This window comes from Bombina bombina, chromosome 5, assembly GCF_027579735.1.
Source record: "Bombina bombina isolate aBomBom1 chromosome 5, aBomBom1.pri, whole genome shotgun sequence".
In the NCBI taxonomy this organism is placed as follows: domain Eukaryota; kingdom Metazoa; phylum Chordata; class Amphibia; order Anura; family Bombinatoridae; genus Bombina; species Bombina bombina.
Window position 1 is genome coordinate 977,222,074 of NC_069503.1, and position 16,216 is coordinate 977,238,289.

Consider the following 16,216-nt stretch of genomic DNA (forward strand, 5'->3'; position numbering starts at 1 on the left):
AACAGAATCTGAGAACCCTCGCTTTGATAAGATCAAGCGTTCAATCTCCAAGCAGTCAGCTGGAGTGGGACCAGATTCGGATGTTCGAACGGACCTTGAACAAGAAGGTCTCGTCTCAAAGGTAGCTTCCATGGTGGAGCCGATGACATATTCACCAGATCTGCATACCAAGTCCTGCGTGGCCACGCAGGAGCTATCAAGATCACCGACGCCCTCTCCTGATTGATCCTGGCTACCAGCCTGGGGATGAGAGGAAACGGCGGGAATACATAGGCTAGTTTGAAGGTCCAAGGTGCTACTAGTGCATCTACTAGAGTCGCCTTGGGATCCCTGGATCTGGACCCGTAGCAAGGAACCTTGAAGTTCTGACGAGAGGCCATCAGATCCATGTCTGGAATGCCCCACAGTTGAGTGATTTGGGCAAAGATTTCCGGATGGAGTTCCCACTCCCCCGGATGCAATGTCTGACGACTCAGAAAATCCGCTTCCCAATTTTCCACTCCTGGGATGTGGATTGCAGACAGGTGGCAGGAGCGAGTCTCCACCCATTGAATGATTCTGGTCACTTCTTCCATCACCAGGGAACTCCTTGTTCCCCCCTGATGGTTGATGTACGCAACAGTCGTCATGTTGTCTGATTGAAACCGTATGAACTTGGCCCTCGCTAGCTGAGGCCAAGCCTTGAGAGCATTGAATATCGCTCTCAGTTCCAGAATATTTATCGGTAGAAGAGATTCTTCCCGAGACCAAAGACCCTGAGCTTTCAGGGATCCCCAGACCGCGCCCCAGCCCATCAGACTGGCGTCGGTCGTGACAATGACCCACTCTGGTCTGCGGGAGGTCACCCCTTGTGACAGGTTGTCCAGGGACAGCCACCAACGGAGTGAGTCTCTGGTCCTCTGATTTACTTGTATCTTCGGAGACAAGTCTGTATAGTCCCCATTCCACTGACTGAGCATACACAGTTGTAATGGTCTTAGATGAATGCGCGCAAAAGGAACTATGTCCATTGCCGCTACCATCAAACCTATCACTTCCATGCACTGCGCTATGGAAGGAAGAGGAACGGAATGAAGTATCCGACAAGAGTTTAGAAGTTTTGTTTTTCTGGTCTCTGTCAGAAAAATCCTCATTTCTAAGGAGTCTATTATTGTTCCCAAGAAGGGAACTCTTGTCGACGGAGATAGAGAACTCTTTTCCACGTTCACTTTCCCTCCGTGAGATCTGAGAAAGGCCAGGACTATGTCCGTGTGAGCCTTTGCTTGAGGAAGGGACGACGCTTGAATCAGAATGTCGTCCAAGTAAGGTACTACAGCAATGCCCCTTGGTCTTAGCACCGCCAGCAGGGACCCTAGTACCTTTGAGAAAATCCTTGGAGCAGTGGCTAATCCGAAAGGAAGCGCCACGAACTGGTAATGCTTGTCCAGGAATGCGAACCTTAGGAACCGATGATGTTCCTTGTGGACAGGAATATGTAGATACGCATCCTTTAAATCTACCGTGGTCAAGAATTGACCTTCCTGGATGGAAGGATTGTTCGAATGGTTTCCATTTTGGACGATGGAACCTTGAGAAACTTGTTTAGGATCTTGAGATCTAAGATTGGTCTGAACGTTCCCACTTTTTTGGGAACTACGAACAGATTGGAGTAGAACCCCATCCCTCGTTCTCTTAATGGAACAGGATGAATCACTTCCAGAAGATAACCTTGGGAGACTATTTCTAGCGCCCAAGGATCCAGAACATCTCTTGCCCAAGCCTGAGTGAAGAGAGAGAGTCTGCCCCCCACCAAATCCGGTCCCGGATCGGGGGCCCGCATCTCATGCTGTCTTGGGAGCAGTGGCAGGTTTCTTGGCCTGCTTTCCTTTGTTCCAGCCTTGCATAGGTCTCCAGGCTGGATTGGCTTGAGAAGTATTACCCTCCTGCTTAGAGGACGTAGCACTTGGGGCTGGTCCGTTTCTGCGAAAGGGACGAAAATTAGGTTTATTTTTGGCCTTGAAAGACCTATCCTGAGGAAGGGCGTGGCCCTTGCCCCCAGTGATATCAGAGATAATCTCTTTCAAGTCAGGGCCAAACAGTGTTTTCCCCTTGAAAGGAATGTCAAGCAATTTGTTCTTGGAAGACGCATCCGCTGACCAAGATTTTAACCAAAGCGCTCTGCGCGCCACAATAGCAAACCCAGAATTTTTCGCCGCTAACCTAGCCAATTGCAAGGTGGCGTCTAGGGTGAAAGAATTAGCCAATTTAAGAGCACGAATTCTGTCCATAATCTCCTCATAAGAAGAAGAATTACTAATAATCGCCTTTTCTAGCTCATCGAACCAGAAACACGCGGCTGTAGTGACAGGGACAATGCATGCAATTGGTTGTAGAAGGTAACCTTGCTGAACAAACATCTTTTTTAGCAAACCTTCTAATTTTTTATCCATAGGATCTTGGAAAGCACAACTATCTTCTATGGGTATAGTGGCGCGCTTGTTTAGAGTAGAAACCGCCCCCTCGACCTTGGGGACTGTCTGCCATAAGTCCTTTCTGGGGTCGACTATAGGAAACAATTTTTTAAATATGGGGGGAGGTACGAAAGGTATACCGGGCCTGTCCCATTCTTTATTAACAATGTACGCCACCCGCTTGGATATAGGAAAAGCTTCGGGGGGCCCCGGGGCCTCTAGGAACTTGTCCATTTTACATAGTGTTTCTGGAATGACCAGATAATCACAATCATCCAAATTGGATAACACCTCCTTAAGTAGAGCGCGGAGATGTTCCAACTTAAATTTAAAAGTAATCACATCAGGTTCAGCTTGTTGAGAAATTTTTCCTGAATCTGAAATTTCTCCCTCAGACAAAACCTCCCTGGCCCCCTCAGACTGGTGTAGGGGCCCTTCAGAAACAATATCATCAGCGTCCTCATGCTCTTCAGTATTTTCTAAAACAGAGCAGTCGCGCTTTCGCTGATAAGTGGGCATATTGGCTAAAATGTTTTTGATAGAATTATCCATTACAGCCGTTAATTGTTGCATAGTAAGGAGTATTGGCGCGCTAGATGTACTAGGGGCCTCCTGTATGGGCAAGACTGGTGTAGACGAAGGAGGGGATGATGCAGTACCATGCTTACTCCCCTCACTTGAGGAATCATCTTGGGCATCATTTTTACTAAATTTTTTATGACATAAATCACATCTATTTAAATGAGAAGGAACCTTGGCTTCCCCACAGTCAGAACACAATCTATCTGGTAGTTCAGACATGTTAAACAGGCATAAACTTGATAACAAAGCACAAAAAACGTTTTAAAATAAAACCGTTACTGTCACTTTAAATTTTAAACTGAACACACTTTATTACTGCAATTGCGAAAAAGTATGAAGGAATTGTTCAAAATTCACCAAAATTTCACCACAGTGTCTTAAAGCCTTAAAAGTATTGCACACCGAGGGGGGCGGAGCCAGCAGCAGCAATGGAAGCTGTGTAATCTCTGAGCTCCGGGACCCAGTTCCATATATCAGCTCAAAACTGCTCGCATAGCCCTAGATTCCACTAAATAACATGCCCTCATAAATGCTCTATAGATCGGGAGTCAGGAGACACCATTTTTAAGCAGACCCAGCGGGCTTACTCTCGTCTTAAAACCTCACCGCATCTCTACCCGATAACGCACTAACTTTTACCCGGCTCGGAGCCAACCTTGAATCCGGGACTTCACTACGTTTCCTGACCATCTTGAGGAATCCTTCCTCTCTCTGATCGCAGACCCGGACTGCCCTTAGCTGTAACTACAGTGTCTCCTACCTACTCCTGGACCCCACCGCCATTACTGGGAGCGAACCGCACACGCAGCATAGAGACCGCAGCTGCACTATAAGAAGCCGGAGGTCACTTCTTTTACGGGTAAGGAGAGGGGATAGAACGGTGCCCTACACCACCCGGGCCCTAACTAGTGACAGGGGGAGCGAGTGCAGACAGGCACACTCATAGTGGAGACCAGCCGCTTATCCAGAGGCCTGCTGTACGGGGCCTAAAGATTTTAGCCTGCACAGTTAACCACGTGGCCGAATCACCACGCGGCAGTGTACCAACTAACACTACTCAGACCCCAGAGGTACTTGGGCTCTGCACCTGGCCCTTATTTCATCCCACTTTATTGGACATCATCATACTAACAACAGATCTGGTTCAGGCCTTTCCCTTTTTTTTTTTCTCTTCTAACCATAACTGCATAGGAAAGGGTATCTGTAACATTCTTTTACAACTTCCCCCTGCACAATGAATGCAAAACGCACTTCGAAACTGAATAAACCCCCTAAGATGCACAACCACAGAGACAGCATGGTCGCTCAGTTTTTCTCGCCCCCTGCCTCAAAAGTGGGTGACAGTACTGAACCTGCCAAGTCGCCAAAAAAGAAATTACAGTCTTCGCAAGTACAAGAAGATGACACTGAGGAGAGCACACCTGTCCCCAACACCATCCTCTCTACCCTAGCATCCAAACAGGATATAGCGGATATCATTCGCTCGTGTATCAGGGAAGAGATAGCAGAAATAAAGCAAGACCTTCACTCAGTGGGCAATAGAGTGGAGGCCTTGGAAGAATTCACGGACCACCTTCAAGTGGAAATCAATACAACTCAGGATTCAACAAACCATCACACAGCTCTTATAGCAGATCTCTTCGACAAAATCGAGGATCTGGAGAATAGGAGCCGCCGGAAAAATCTCAGAATCAGAGGTGTTCCTGAGTCGGTATTACCTAAAGACTTTCCAATCTATCTCCCAGCTTTATTCGCACATCTCAGAAACACCACTCCCTCCACAGATATCCCTTGGGTTCGAGCCCACAGAGCCCTTAGACCGAAACCCCCTGACACTGCCCCCCCAAGGGACATCATCATGAAGTTTAGAGAGTTCAACGAAAAGGAGGAACTCCTAAACCTCTCTCGTAGGCACCAGCCTGTTAAATTCAGGGGGGTTGTTCTCCAATTTTTTCAAGACCTCTCCCAACGAACATTGCAAAGGAGGAGAGATCTGGCTCCTGTAACATCCCTTCTCAGACAGAAGAAAATCCTCTACAGGTGGGGATTCCCCTTTCATCTCTATGTTCTTCATGGAAATAGAAAGTTAATTTGCAGAACCCTAGAAGATGTCAACGCCTTTTGCCAGGCCTTGGAATTGGACCCTCCAGAAGAACTCTCTCCAGAGAACTCTCACGAACCCCCTAGAAAGAAATCTACAGGACCTGTCATGAGAGACTGGCAGCGTATTCCCCCCAAACCTCAGTCTAAGCCGCAGGCCAAGCCCCCCGGCTTGCTCTCTAAAGTCACAACTTAATCAATTATTTTGTATCTTAGCTATCCCTACGAGCTGATCATTCTACTAGAGACTTTGCCCGGTGCTACAGCTTGGTCGCTGGGTAATGTATAGCCACATTGGCCATAAACCTTTTACTGTTAAACGACTTCTGATCTAGAAATAAGTAAATTTAGGAATTTAGGAATTATTGTATTGTACTGTTAGAAATATTTTACCAATGTAATTGAGCATTAGTCATCCCTAAATGTATATCACTTGCTATGGAATGGGTTATAATCCCTCCCTCTTAACACTAAAAGTTTAATGCTTGCATTAGTATCTAGATTTTTTATGAGAAAATGTATGTTTTGTTTTATGTTCTTATTCATATTTTTTTTGCTATGCGACAGAGATACAGACCCTAGGGCATACTTAACACAACCTTCTTTCTATACTCTACAACCACACATGCATGCCTATCATTTATTGCAGTCATCTAATCACGGACACCAGTCACACCAGCACCATGGAAGGTCACACTAAAACTCTCACTTTACTGAGTCAGAATACCAAAGGCTTGAATTCTGCACAAAAACGCTCACTAGCCATGAGAGACCTACGTAGGAAAGGGGGTGATATTCTTTTCCTCCAAGAGACTCACTTTTTAAAAAATAAGGAACCTAATTATTTTGGAGGTTTCTATACTCAAAGCTTTCACAGCTCTTTTGACCACAAAAGGCACGGCGTAAGCATCCTAATCAGCAGACAGATCCCTTTTACTCACATCCACACCTACACTGACTCTGAAGGCAGGTTTTTATGTGTAACTGGCACCCTGTTTGGCTCCCCGGTGACACTGGTCAATCTTTATGCTCCCAACACCAGACAGCTCCCCTTTTTCAGGAAAAGTTTCGCCAAGATTCTAGACCACACAATAGGTGCACTATATCTAGGGGGAGACTTCAATCTCCCCATTCAACCACATTTAGATTCCTCGAACCCTCGACCCACAACTCCTAAACACACAATCAAGCAACTATGGAAACTTATGCTAGACCAAACTCTATTTGACATTTGGAGATTCGTCCACCCTGAGAAGAGGGACTATACCTTTTTCTCTGCCCCTCATAGTTCATATAGTAGAATTGATTACCTCTTTACTAATCAAAGAGGCCTTTCCAATGTACTATCCTCCAGGCTTTCACATACCGTTTGGTCAGACCACTCGGCTGTACTAACAACACTCAAATGGCCATCAGCACCTGGTGGCAATTTTCAGTGGAAACTAGACGAGAAACTATTAGATTCCCCAACTCTAGTTCCTAACTTAGAAAAGCTTCTACAGGAGTATTTCAGATTTAATTCCTTACCGGAAACAGATCCTTTCGTTGTCTGGGAGGCTCATAAATGTTTTATCAGGGGGGAATTAATTAAACAACATGCACAAGCTAGAAAGAAAGCACGGCAGGTATACAAAATATCCACTGACCTACTAGCCAAACTTGAATACGACCATAAGCGAAATCCTTCCTCCCCCCAACTATTAGCAGACTTAATGAAAGCCAGGAAAACTGTACATGACTTACAACTTAGTGAAGCTAATGCACTGGCCTTACTGACTAAACAAAAATTCTACTTTGAAAGCAATAGAGCAGGAAAACTCCTAGCACGCTCCTTAAAACTGAAAAAACTTAAAACCTTCATCCATGAAATTAAATCTCCAACGAACCAAACTGTCAATACCACTTCTGAAATACTTTCCCAATTTGAGGCATACTACTCTAATCTTTACAACCTCTCTAACCCTGACCGCCCCCCGGACCCCAGTAATGCCATAAACAACTACCTTCTAAACACCCCTTTACCACAACTCTCTGATGCACAAGCGACAGAACTGGACGAACCTTTCTCAATGACAGAGCTCACAACCACCCTTAAGGACTTGCCATCAGGCAAAAGCCCTGGCCCTGACGGTCTCTCGGTCGCTTACTATAAAAAGTTCGCACCCACTCTGCTTCCACACCTCTGTACCTTATTTAACTTAGTTGACCAGGAACACCCCTTTCTCCCCCCTATGCTGGAAGCACACATTTCAGTGATCCCTAAGACCGGAAAACCCGCAGATAGCCCATCTAATTTTCGCCCCATTTCACTACTAAACGTAGACGTTAAGCTTTACGCTAAACTCATAGCTAATAGACTTAATAAGTTCCTCCCCCAACTAATTCACACAAATCAAGTAGGTTTTGTCCCCAAAAGAGAGGCGCGAGACAATACCATCAAAATCCTAAACTTAATCGAATACACGCAGTCACAAAACATTCCTTCTATCTTCCTTGCCATCGATGCCGAGAAGGCCTTTGATAGGCTGGATTGGTTGTTCCTTAGGTCAACGCTCACTCGTTTTGGCCTGAGCAACAAACTCATTGAGAAAATATTTGCCCTATACCATATGCCGAAAGCCCGTATTAAGTTAAACGATTCCCTGTCAAATGCATTCCCAATAACAAATGGAACGAGACAGGGTTGCCCTCTCTCCCCCATATTGTTTATTCTGGCCATGGAGGTTCTTGCCTCCAGGATCAGGAATGATGAAAAAGTCCACGGTATTTATATAGCAGATACCCACTACAAACTAACACTCTACGCGGACGATATTTTATTCTCACTGACTTCCCCCCCACAATCTCTAGAGGCCCTTTTACCGGCTTTGGGCATTTACAGTACTCTCTCCAATTTCAAAATAAATAAGCAGAAATCAGAGTTTCTAGGTATTGGCATCTCAGACCAGACAGCCCAACAGATCACTAATCACTACCAATTCCGATTCCAACCTTCTTCCATAAATTACCTAGGGGTAAAACTAACGACCTCAAAAGAAGCTCTACACCAACTAAACCACCAACACCTTTTTGACTCCATCAGAACAGACATGAGAGCCTGGCGCAACAAATTCCTCTCCTGGCTTGGTAGAGTCCAAGCATTCAAAATGAGCATCCTGCCTCGCTTTTTATATATGTTCCAAGCCCTACCCATACAACCCCCCTTACATTACATTCGTAGGGTGCAATCTTTCGTTAACGGCTTTATTTGGGCAAATAAACGCCCTCGAATCTCTAAAACCACCCTTTATAGGAAAAGGGATGAGGGGGGACTGGGAGTACCCAACCTTTTATTTTACTCACAGGCAGCACAACTGACCAGAATAGTCGACTGGTGCAAAAACAGTACTGATAAAGAATGGGTCAAGCTTGAGCATGATCTATCTACTTCTCGAAGTCTTGGGTCAGTTTGCTGGACATACAGGCAACATAGGACACTACCTTCTCTTACACCCTCGTCAGTGACTGATACACTCTCCACTTGGGACCACCTTATAGGTTCACAAAAAGGCATATCGACCATACCCTCACCACTTACCCCCCTTCTACACAACAAAGATTTTCCTCCACTACTTCAAAAACGGACCCAGGACCGGTACACACTATCAGCGGGTTTGCCCTGCCATCTTGTTCTAGAAAGAGGCACCATCATTCAGAAAACCGCCCTTGCGGACAGGAACATTAGCTTTTTTGATAGATGGTTCGAATATTTACAATTAGCACACTTTCTCTCCCACCATAAAGACAAACATAACCTGGTAAGAAACCTAAATCCATTCGAAACACTATGCCACTCCACATTATTAGCGCAGGGCACTCTCTCTAAGATATATAAAATACTAATTACTCTACACTCCAAAAACCTTCCATCATATACAAAAGCATGGGAAGTCGAGCTAGGCCATGAGATCCCCTCTGAGACGTGGGACATTATATTTCAACAAATGGGGAAGGCCCCCTCCTCAATGGGAATCACTGAAACGAACATAAAACTCTTAGAAAGATGGTACCTTTACCCCAGCAGACTCGCTAAGATTTACCCTCACACAGACCCACTATGTTGGAGAGATTGCAAACAAGTTGGTACACTCCTCCACATCTGGTGGGATTGCCCCACACTTCAGCCTTTCTGGTTGGACACCCATAGAGAAATCCAAAAGGTACTCAATACTTCTATCCCCTTCAATCCTTTGACGCTATTATTTAACAAACCCCCTAAGATCAAATGCAAATACCGACAGGTCTTATTGTACATCATGCTTAGTGGGGCCAAGCAACTGATCCCTAGACTGTGGAAACAGCGACACATTCCTACTCAAAAAGACTGGGTACATAATGTCACTCTTCTCCTTTCCCTGGAAAGGTTTCACTATCAGAAAACAAAAAGGATGGATTTTTACTGCGCCATGTCCTTTTATTGGGAAACATACACTCTCACACTTTCTAGACCCCCGCCACAACTACCTAATAATTCCTAGTCACCCCGACACCTTATACAGCCACATCATCTCCCGTAACACATCTCAAAACTAGGACACATCTGACTCATCTGGAAACTCACCCTGGAGCCATACTTCCTCCGCGCTGGTTTGCTAGACCTTATACCCTATCACTTGACTAACTCCTTGATGACTGTAACTTACCTCTCACGTATATCAACATCAGTGAGACCTTTCTATCTTTTACATAGATCTCTGTCACATGGCTTTGCCCGGTTTAAATGTTAATGTGGAAGTTTCATCCACATGTGTTATCTTATAAAAAAAGAAAAATCCACAAGCTACTATGTCCAAGACCAGAACTTTATGTGGGACTCAACAAATGCATGGATCCTTGGACTTACATACAATGGTCATTACTGGTCTTGCTCTTCGTATATTTCACTTTCATTGTTTTTTCTTTTTTGTCTATGTTATACCACGCCGGAGTGTTTCCATGGCAATTGTAAAATTATTATTTATACCAATAAAGCTTGTTGGAAAAAAAAAAAAAAAAAAAAAAAAAAAAAAAAGAGCAAAATGTAAAAACAAAAAAAAAAAAAAAAAAAAAAAAAAAAAAAAAAAAAAAAGTATTGCACACCAAATTTGGAAGCTTTAACCCTTAAAATAACGGAACCGGAGCCGTTTTTATATTTAACCCCTTTACAGACCCTGGAATCTGCTTTGCTGAGACCCAACCAAGCCCAAAGGGGAATACGATACCAAATAATGCCTTCAGAAAGACTTTTCTATGTATCAGAGCTCCACACACATGCAGCTGCATGCCATGCTGTTCTCAAAAACAAGTGCGCCATACCGGCGCGAAAATGAGGCTCTGACTATGATTAGGGAAAGCCCCTATAGAATAAAGTGTCTAAAACAGTGCCTGCCGATATTATTTTACAAAAAATACCCAGATTAAATGATTCCTCAAGGCTAAATATGTGTAAATATGATCGATTTAGCCCAGAAAATGTCTACAGTCTTAATAAACCCTTGTGAAGCCCTTATTTACTGTCTGAATAAAAATGGCTTACCGGATCCCATAGGGAAAATGACAGCTTCCAGCATTACATCGTCTTGTTAGAATGTGTCATACCTCAAGCAGCAAAAGACTGCTCACTGTTCCCCCAACTGAAGTTAATTCCTCTCAACAGTCCTGTGTGGAACAGCCATGGATTTTAGTAACGGTTGCTAAAATCATTTTCCTCATACAAACAGAAATCTTCATCTCTTTTCTGTTTCAGAGTAAATAGTACATACCAGCACTATTTTAAAATAACAAACTCTTGATTGAATAATAAAAACTACAGTTAAACACTAAAAAACTCTAAGCCATCTCCGTGGAGATGTTGCCTGTACAACGGCAAAGAGAATGACTGGGGTAGGCGGAGCCTAGGAGGGATCATGTGACCAGCTTTGCTGGGCTCTTTGCCATTTCCTGTTGGGGAAGAGAATATTCCCACAAGTAAGGATGACGCCGTGGACCGGACACACCTATGTTGGAGAAAATGCCAATAAACAAGCTTCTAGTAACCAGAAGCAAAGAAAAAATGAGACTGAAATAATGTGGAGACAAAAGTGACGCCCATATTTTTTGGCGCCAAATAAGACGCCCACATTATTTGGCGCCTAAATGCTTTTTGGCGCCAAATATGACGCCACATCCGGAACGCCGACATTTTTGGCGCAAAAGGACGTCAAAAAATGACGCAACTTCCGGCAACACGTATGACGCCGGAAACAGAAAAGATTTTTTGCGCCAAAAAAGTCCGCGCCAAGAATGACGCAATAAAATGAAGCATTTTCAGCCCCCACGAGCCTAACAGCCCATAGGGAAAAAAGAGTCAAATTTTAAGGTAAGAAAAAAATTGATTCAAATGCATTATCCCAAATATGAAACTGACTGTCTGAAAATAAGGAATGTTGAACATCCTGAGTCAAGGCAAATAAATGTTTGAATACATATATTTAGAACTTTATAAATAAAGTGCCCAACCATAGCTTAGAGTGTCACAGAAAATAAGATTTACTTACCCCAGGACACTCATCTACATGTTTGTAGAAAGCCAAACCAGTACTGAAACGAAAATCAGCAGAGGTAATGGTATATAAATAAGAGTATATCGTCGATCTGAAAAGGGAGGTAAGAGATGAATCTCTACGACCGATAACAGAGAACCTATGAAATAGACCCCGTAGAAGGAGATCACTGCATTCAAATAGGCAATACTCTCCTCACATCCCTCTGACATTCACTGCACGCTGAGAGGAAAACCGGGCTCCAACTTGCTGCGGAGCGCATATCAACGTAGAATCTAGCACAAACTTACTTCACCACCTCCATAGGAGGCAAAGTTTGTAAAACTGAATTGCGGGTGTGGTGAGGGGTGTATTTATAGGCATTTTGAGGTTTGGGAAACTTTGCCCCTCCTGGTAGGAATGTATATCCCATACGTCACTAGCTCATGGACTCTTGCTAATTACATGAAAGAAAAAAAAGACAGAAATAATCTTTATATTAATTTATACAAGAGCTTACTTACAGTAAGGCCAACTCCAATAAAGATGCATATCATTCCCATTGTAATATATGCGCAGCAGCGTCTACGTGGCAACGCACTTCCAACTGAGGATCTGTAAAATAAATAAATTTGGTTAGAGTGAACATAATATACTGGTGCTCCTCAAATTATGTGCTATCCTTATTCTCTGAAAGAAATTCTATGTTAAAAGAACACAAGTCCAAATTAAACTTTCGTGATTCAGATGGAGCATGCAATTTTAAACAGCTTTCGAATTTACTTCCATTAGCGAAATGTGCAAAATGTCTTTTTATATTTACATATAGTCACCAGCTCCTACTGATCGTGTGCAAAACTTACAGAATATATATATATGCATTTGTGATTGGCTGATGGCTGTCACGAGATACTGGAGGAGTGGAAATAGACGCAACAAATTTGTCAGAAAAAAATCTACTATTCGTTTGAAGTTCAGACTAAGGCCCCGATGATCGAAAGTGCTATGAGGCGGCAAAATATTCTAAGGGATCCTAGCCGAGAGGTGTTTACTATACACGCCATTGGGCGGTGATGCTGGCTAAGGCAACACCCAGCATCGCTGACCATATTGGGGATGTATAGTAAAAGGATCCCTATAATATAACTGGCGTGCCTAACCGCTAATCCTAATACCCCTAGACCAAAGTACCCCACGATCGCAAACTAACACTACACTAAAAAAAAACATCTAAACCGCCATATACTGACTGGAAGTCACTAATAAACCTCTAAACCGCCACATACCAACCGCAAGTACTATCCTTTTAACCCCTATGCCGCCACACACACACTGCAATCAACTATTAAAGGGACAATGTACACCAATTTTTATATAACTGCATGTAATAGACACTACTATAAAGAAGAATATGCACAGATGCTGATCCAAAAATCCAGTATAAAACCTTTTAAAAACTTAGAAGCTCCCAGTTTAGTACTGTTGATGAGTTTTGACTGGGACACCCAGTGAAAGGGGCTGGGAAAACAAGAAGAGCAAACACTCCCCCCTTATGAAGAGACAGTTAACATAAACAGGAGCCAGCAGGAGTCTGGAAAATCATGCATACATCTGACACTGTGAGGCTTGGTTAGGAGACTAAAATCAGCACAATGCTATTAAAAAATAAGCAAAACTAAACATTTTTACAAAAACACTACCAGATGGGCTATATAGATGGATCATCTACAAAACATGTATGCAAAGAAAAATATAGTGTACAATGTCCCTTCAACCCCTATGTCGTTAACTATTAACCCCTATGCCGCCATATACCAACCTCATTCTACTAACTTTTAACCCCTATGCCGCCACATACTCACGACAATCAACTATTAAAGGGATACTAAACCCTTTTTTTTTTAATTTCATGATTCAGATAGAGTATACAATTTGAAGCAAATTTCTAATTTACTCCTATTATCAATTTTTCTTGGTCCTCTCGCTATCTTTCTTTGAAAAAGCAGGAGTCTAAGCTAAGGAGCTGGCCCATTTTTGATTCAGCACCCTGGATAGAACATGCTGATTGGTGGGTACAGTTAGCCAGCAATCAGCAAGCGCAACCCAGGTGCTGAACCAAAGCTTAGACTCCTGCTTTTTCAAAGAAAGATAGCAAGAGGACCAAGAAAAATTGATAATAGGAGTAAATTAGAAAGTTGCTTAAAATTGCATGCTCTATCTGAATCGTGAAAGAAAAAAAATTGGGTTTAGTATCCCTTTAACCCCTATTTCGCTAACTATAAACCTCTATGCTGCCATATACCCACCACAATCAACTATTAACCCCTATGCCGCCTTACACCAAAAAACACAAACTAACCTAACCCCCCTCTAAACTAAATCCCCTAAGTTAGAAATATGAAAAAAAAATCTAAATAAATTAGCAAAAATAAACCTCCAAACCCCAAACAGATTCTAACCCTACTCTTCCTAACACCCAACCCCCCTCTAAATTAACTCCACTTAAGTTACAAAACATAAAAAAAAATCTAAGTTACAGAGAAAAGAAAGCTAGGTTACAAAAAAAAAAACTCCAGTATCCAAAATAAAAAATAATTTTACAGAACACTAAACTACATAGCCCGTAAAATAAAAATAAAAAAAAACTCCCAAAATAATGAAAAAAAAAAACCGAAAGCCTAAAATAAATTAAAATAACCCTAAGAAGGGCCTTTGTAGGGGATTGTCCTAAAGTGATTTTAGCTCTTTTGCAAAAAAAGTTAGAAAAACACCCCGTCTACATTAAAGAAACACCCATCCCCCAAAATAACAATCTAACTTTAAAAAAACCTAGCCTGCAAAATAAAATTAAATATAACAAACCCTATTCTTAAAGAAAGAAAAAAAAACAACTATCTAGCCCCAAACATGTTACAGTTGATGGAGAATCCGGCTCCTCTTTATCCGATGTTGGGCCCTCTTCTTCCAAGGTCCAGGCACCGGGGGCCCATCTTCGCAGCAGCAGAGACAGACTTCCACCACCTCCGCTCCACAATCTTTTTCAACACTGGGGCCCTCTTCATCCAGGTGCCAGGGACCCATCTTTGCGGAGGCAGACTTTTGCAGCCTCTTCCACCACCTATGCTCTGCAATCCTCTGTTCTTCGGCTCTCTTTGGGGAGCCCTCCTCTTCGTGCTGTTGCAACCACACACTGAAATCCCGGAACCCCAATATATAGGGGTACTACTTAATTCTAATTGGCTGATTTCAAAATGAGTCAATGACTGTTAGCTGATTTTTTTTTTTTTAATTTAATGAGTTTTTATTCAGTTTTAGAAAGAAAGGTAACACTTGGGGACACGCAGGACCCCTGTTCAAACATACACAAACAAAGGGATCGGACATACAGGAATAGCTGTTCAAAAATTGATATATGGTGAAAACAGTACACCAAGATGGAACCCTAGTGTGGGCTCTAGAAAAAAAGGGGGAGGGAAGGGGGTGGGGAGGTGATATTGATAAATGAGGTTTAATTCCAGAGACAAGTAAGATGCACGTATCTATTACCCACTATACCTAGCACTCATTGTGCCTAACACCCATTGCACCTAGCCCTCATTATGCCTAGCACATGCCGTACCCAGCGCGCATTATACCCAGCACACGCTACACTTAAGACTCATTGCACTTAGCATAAACCATACCCAGCGCACGCAGTTCCCAGCACACAATATACCTAGAACACACTGTACTTAACACACATTGTACCCAGCACACATTGTACCCAGCACACCTAGTGCCTAGTACACACTGTACCTAATGCACAATGGACCCAGCACACATGTGACCCAGATCCCACTGTACCTAGCACACGCCATACCCGGCACCCACCTTGCCTAGCACACGCAGTACCTAGCACACAGTGAATCTAGCACTCATTGTAACCAGCACTCATTGTATCTAACGCACGCTGCACCTAGCACATACTGTACCTAGCACACACCGTGTCCAGCACACGCTATACCCAGCACGCATCATACCTATCACACATTGTACCTAGCGCACATAATACTTAGCACCCGCTGTACCTAGCTCACACTGCACCTAGCACACGCCGTACCCGGCACCGGCACCGCCTAGCACATGCAGTACCTAGCACACATTGTTCCTAACACACGCTGTATCCAGCACACAGTGTACCTAGCTCACACTGTGCCTAGCTCACACCTTATCCAGCTCACACTGTACCCAGCACACACTGTACCCAGCACACACTGTACCCGGCACACATTGTACCTGGCACACATTGTACCTGGCACACATTGTACCTGGCACACATTGTACCTGGCACACATTGTACCTAGCACACACTGTACCTAGCACACGCCATGCCCGGCATCCACCTTGCCTAGCACACGCAGTACCTAGCACACATTGAACCTAGCACACATGGTATCTAATACTCTCAGTGCCCAACACACACTGCACACGAAGTACCCCGCACACACTATACCTAGCACCCATTGTACCTGGCCCACATTATACTTAGCACACACAATACCCAGC

General features: G+C 43.5%; 1 protein-coding gene across 1 annotated transcript in view; it reads right to left on the reverse strand.

The window, feature by feature from the left end:
* PIP4P2 (phosphatidylinositol-4,5-bisphosphate 4-phosphatase 2) overlaps positions 1-16,216 on the reverse strand; it is a 263,098-nt gene that overhangs the window by 42,207 nt on the left and 204,675 nt on the right. The window contains exon 6 of the mRNA XM_053715190.1: positions 12,196-12,286. Coding sequence (XP_053571165.1) covers positions 12,196-12,286 — 91 coding nt within the window. The remainder of the gene's footprint in view (positions 1-12,195; positions 12,287-16,216) is intronic.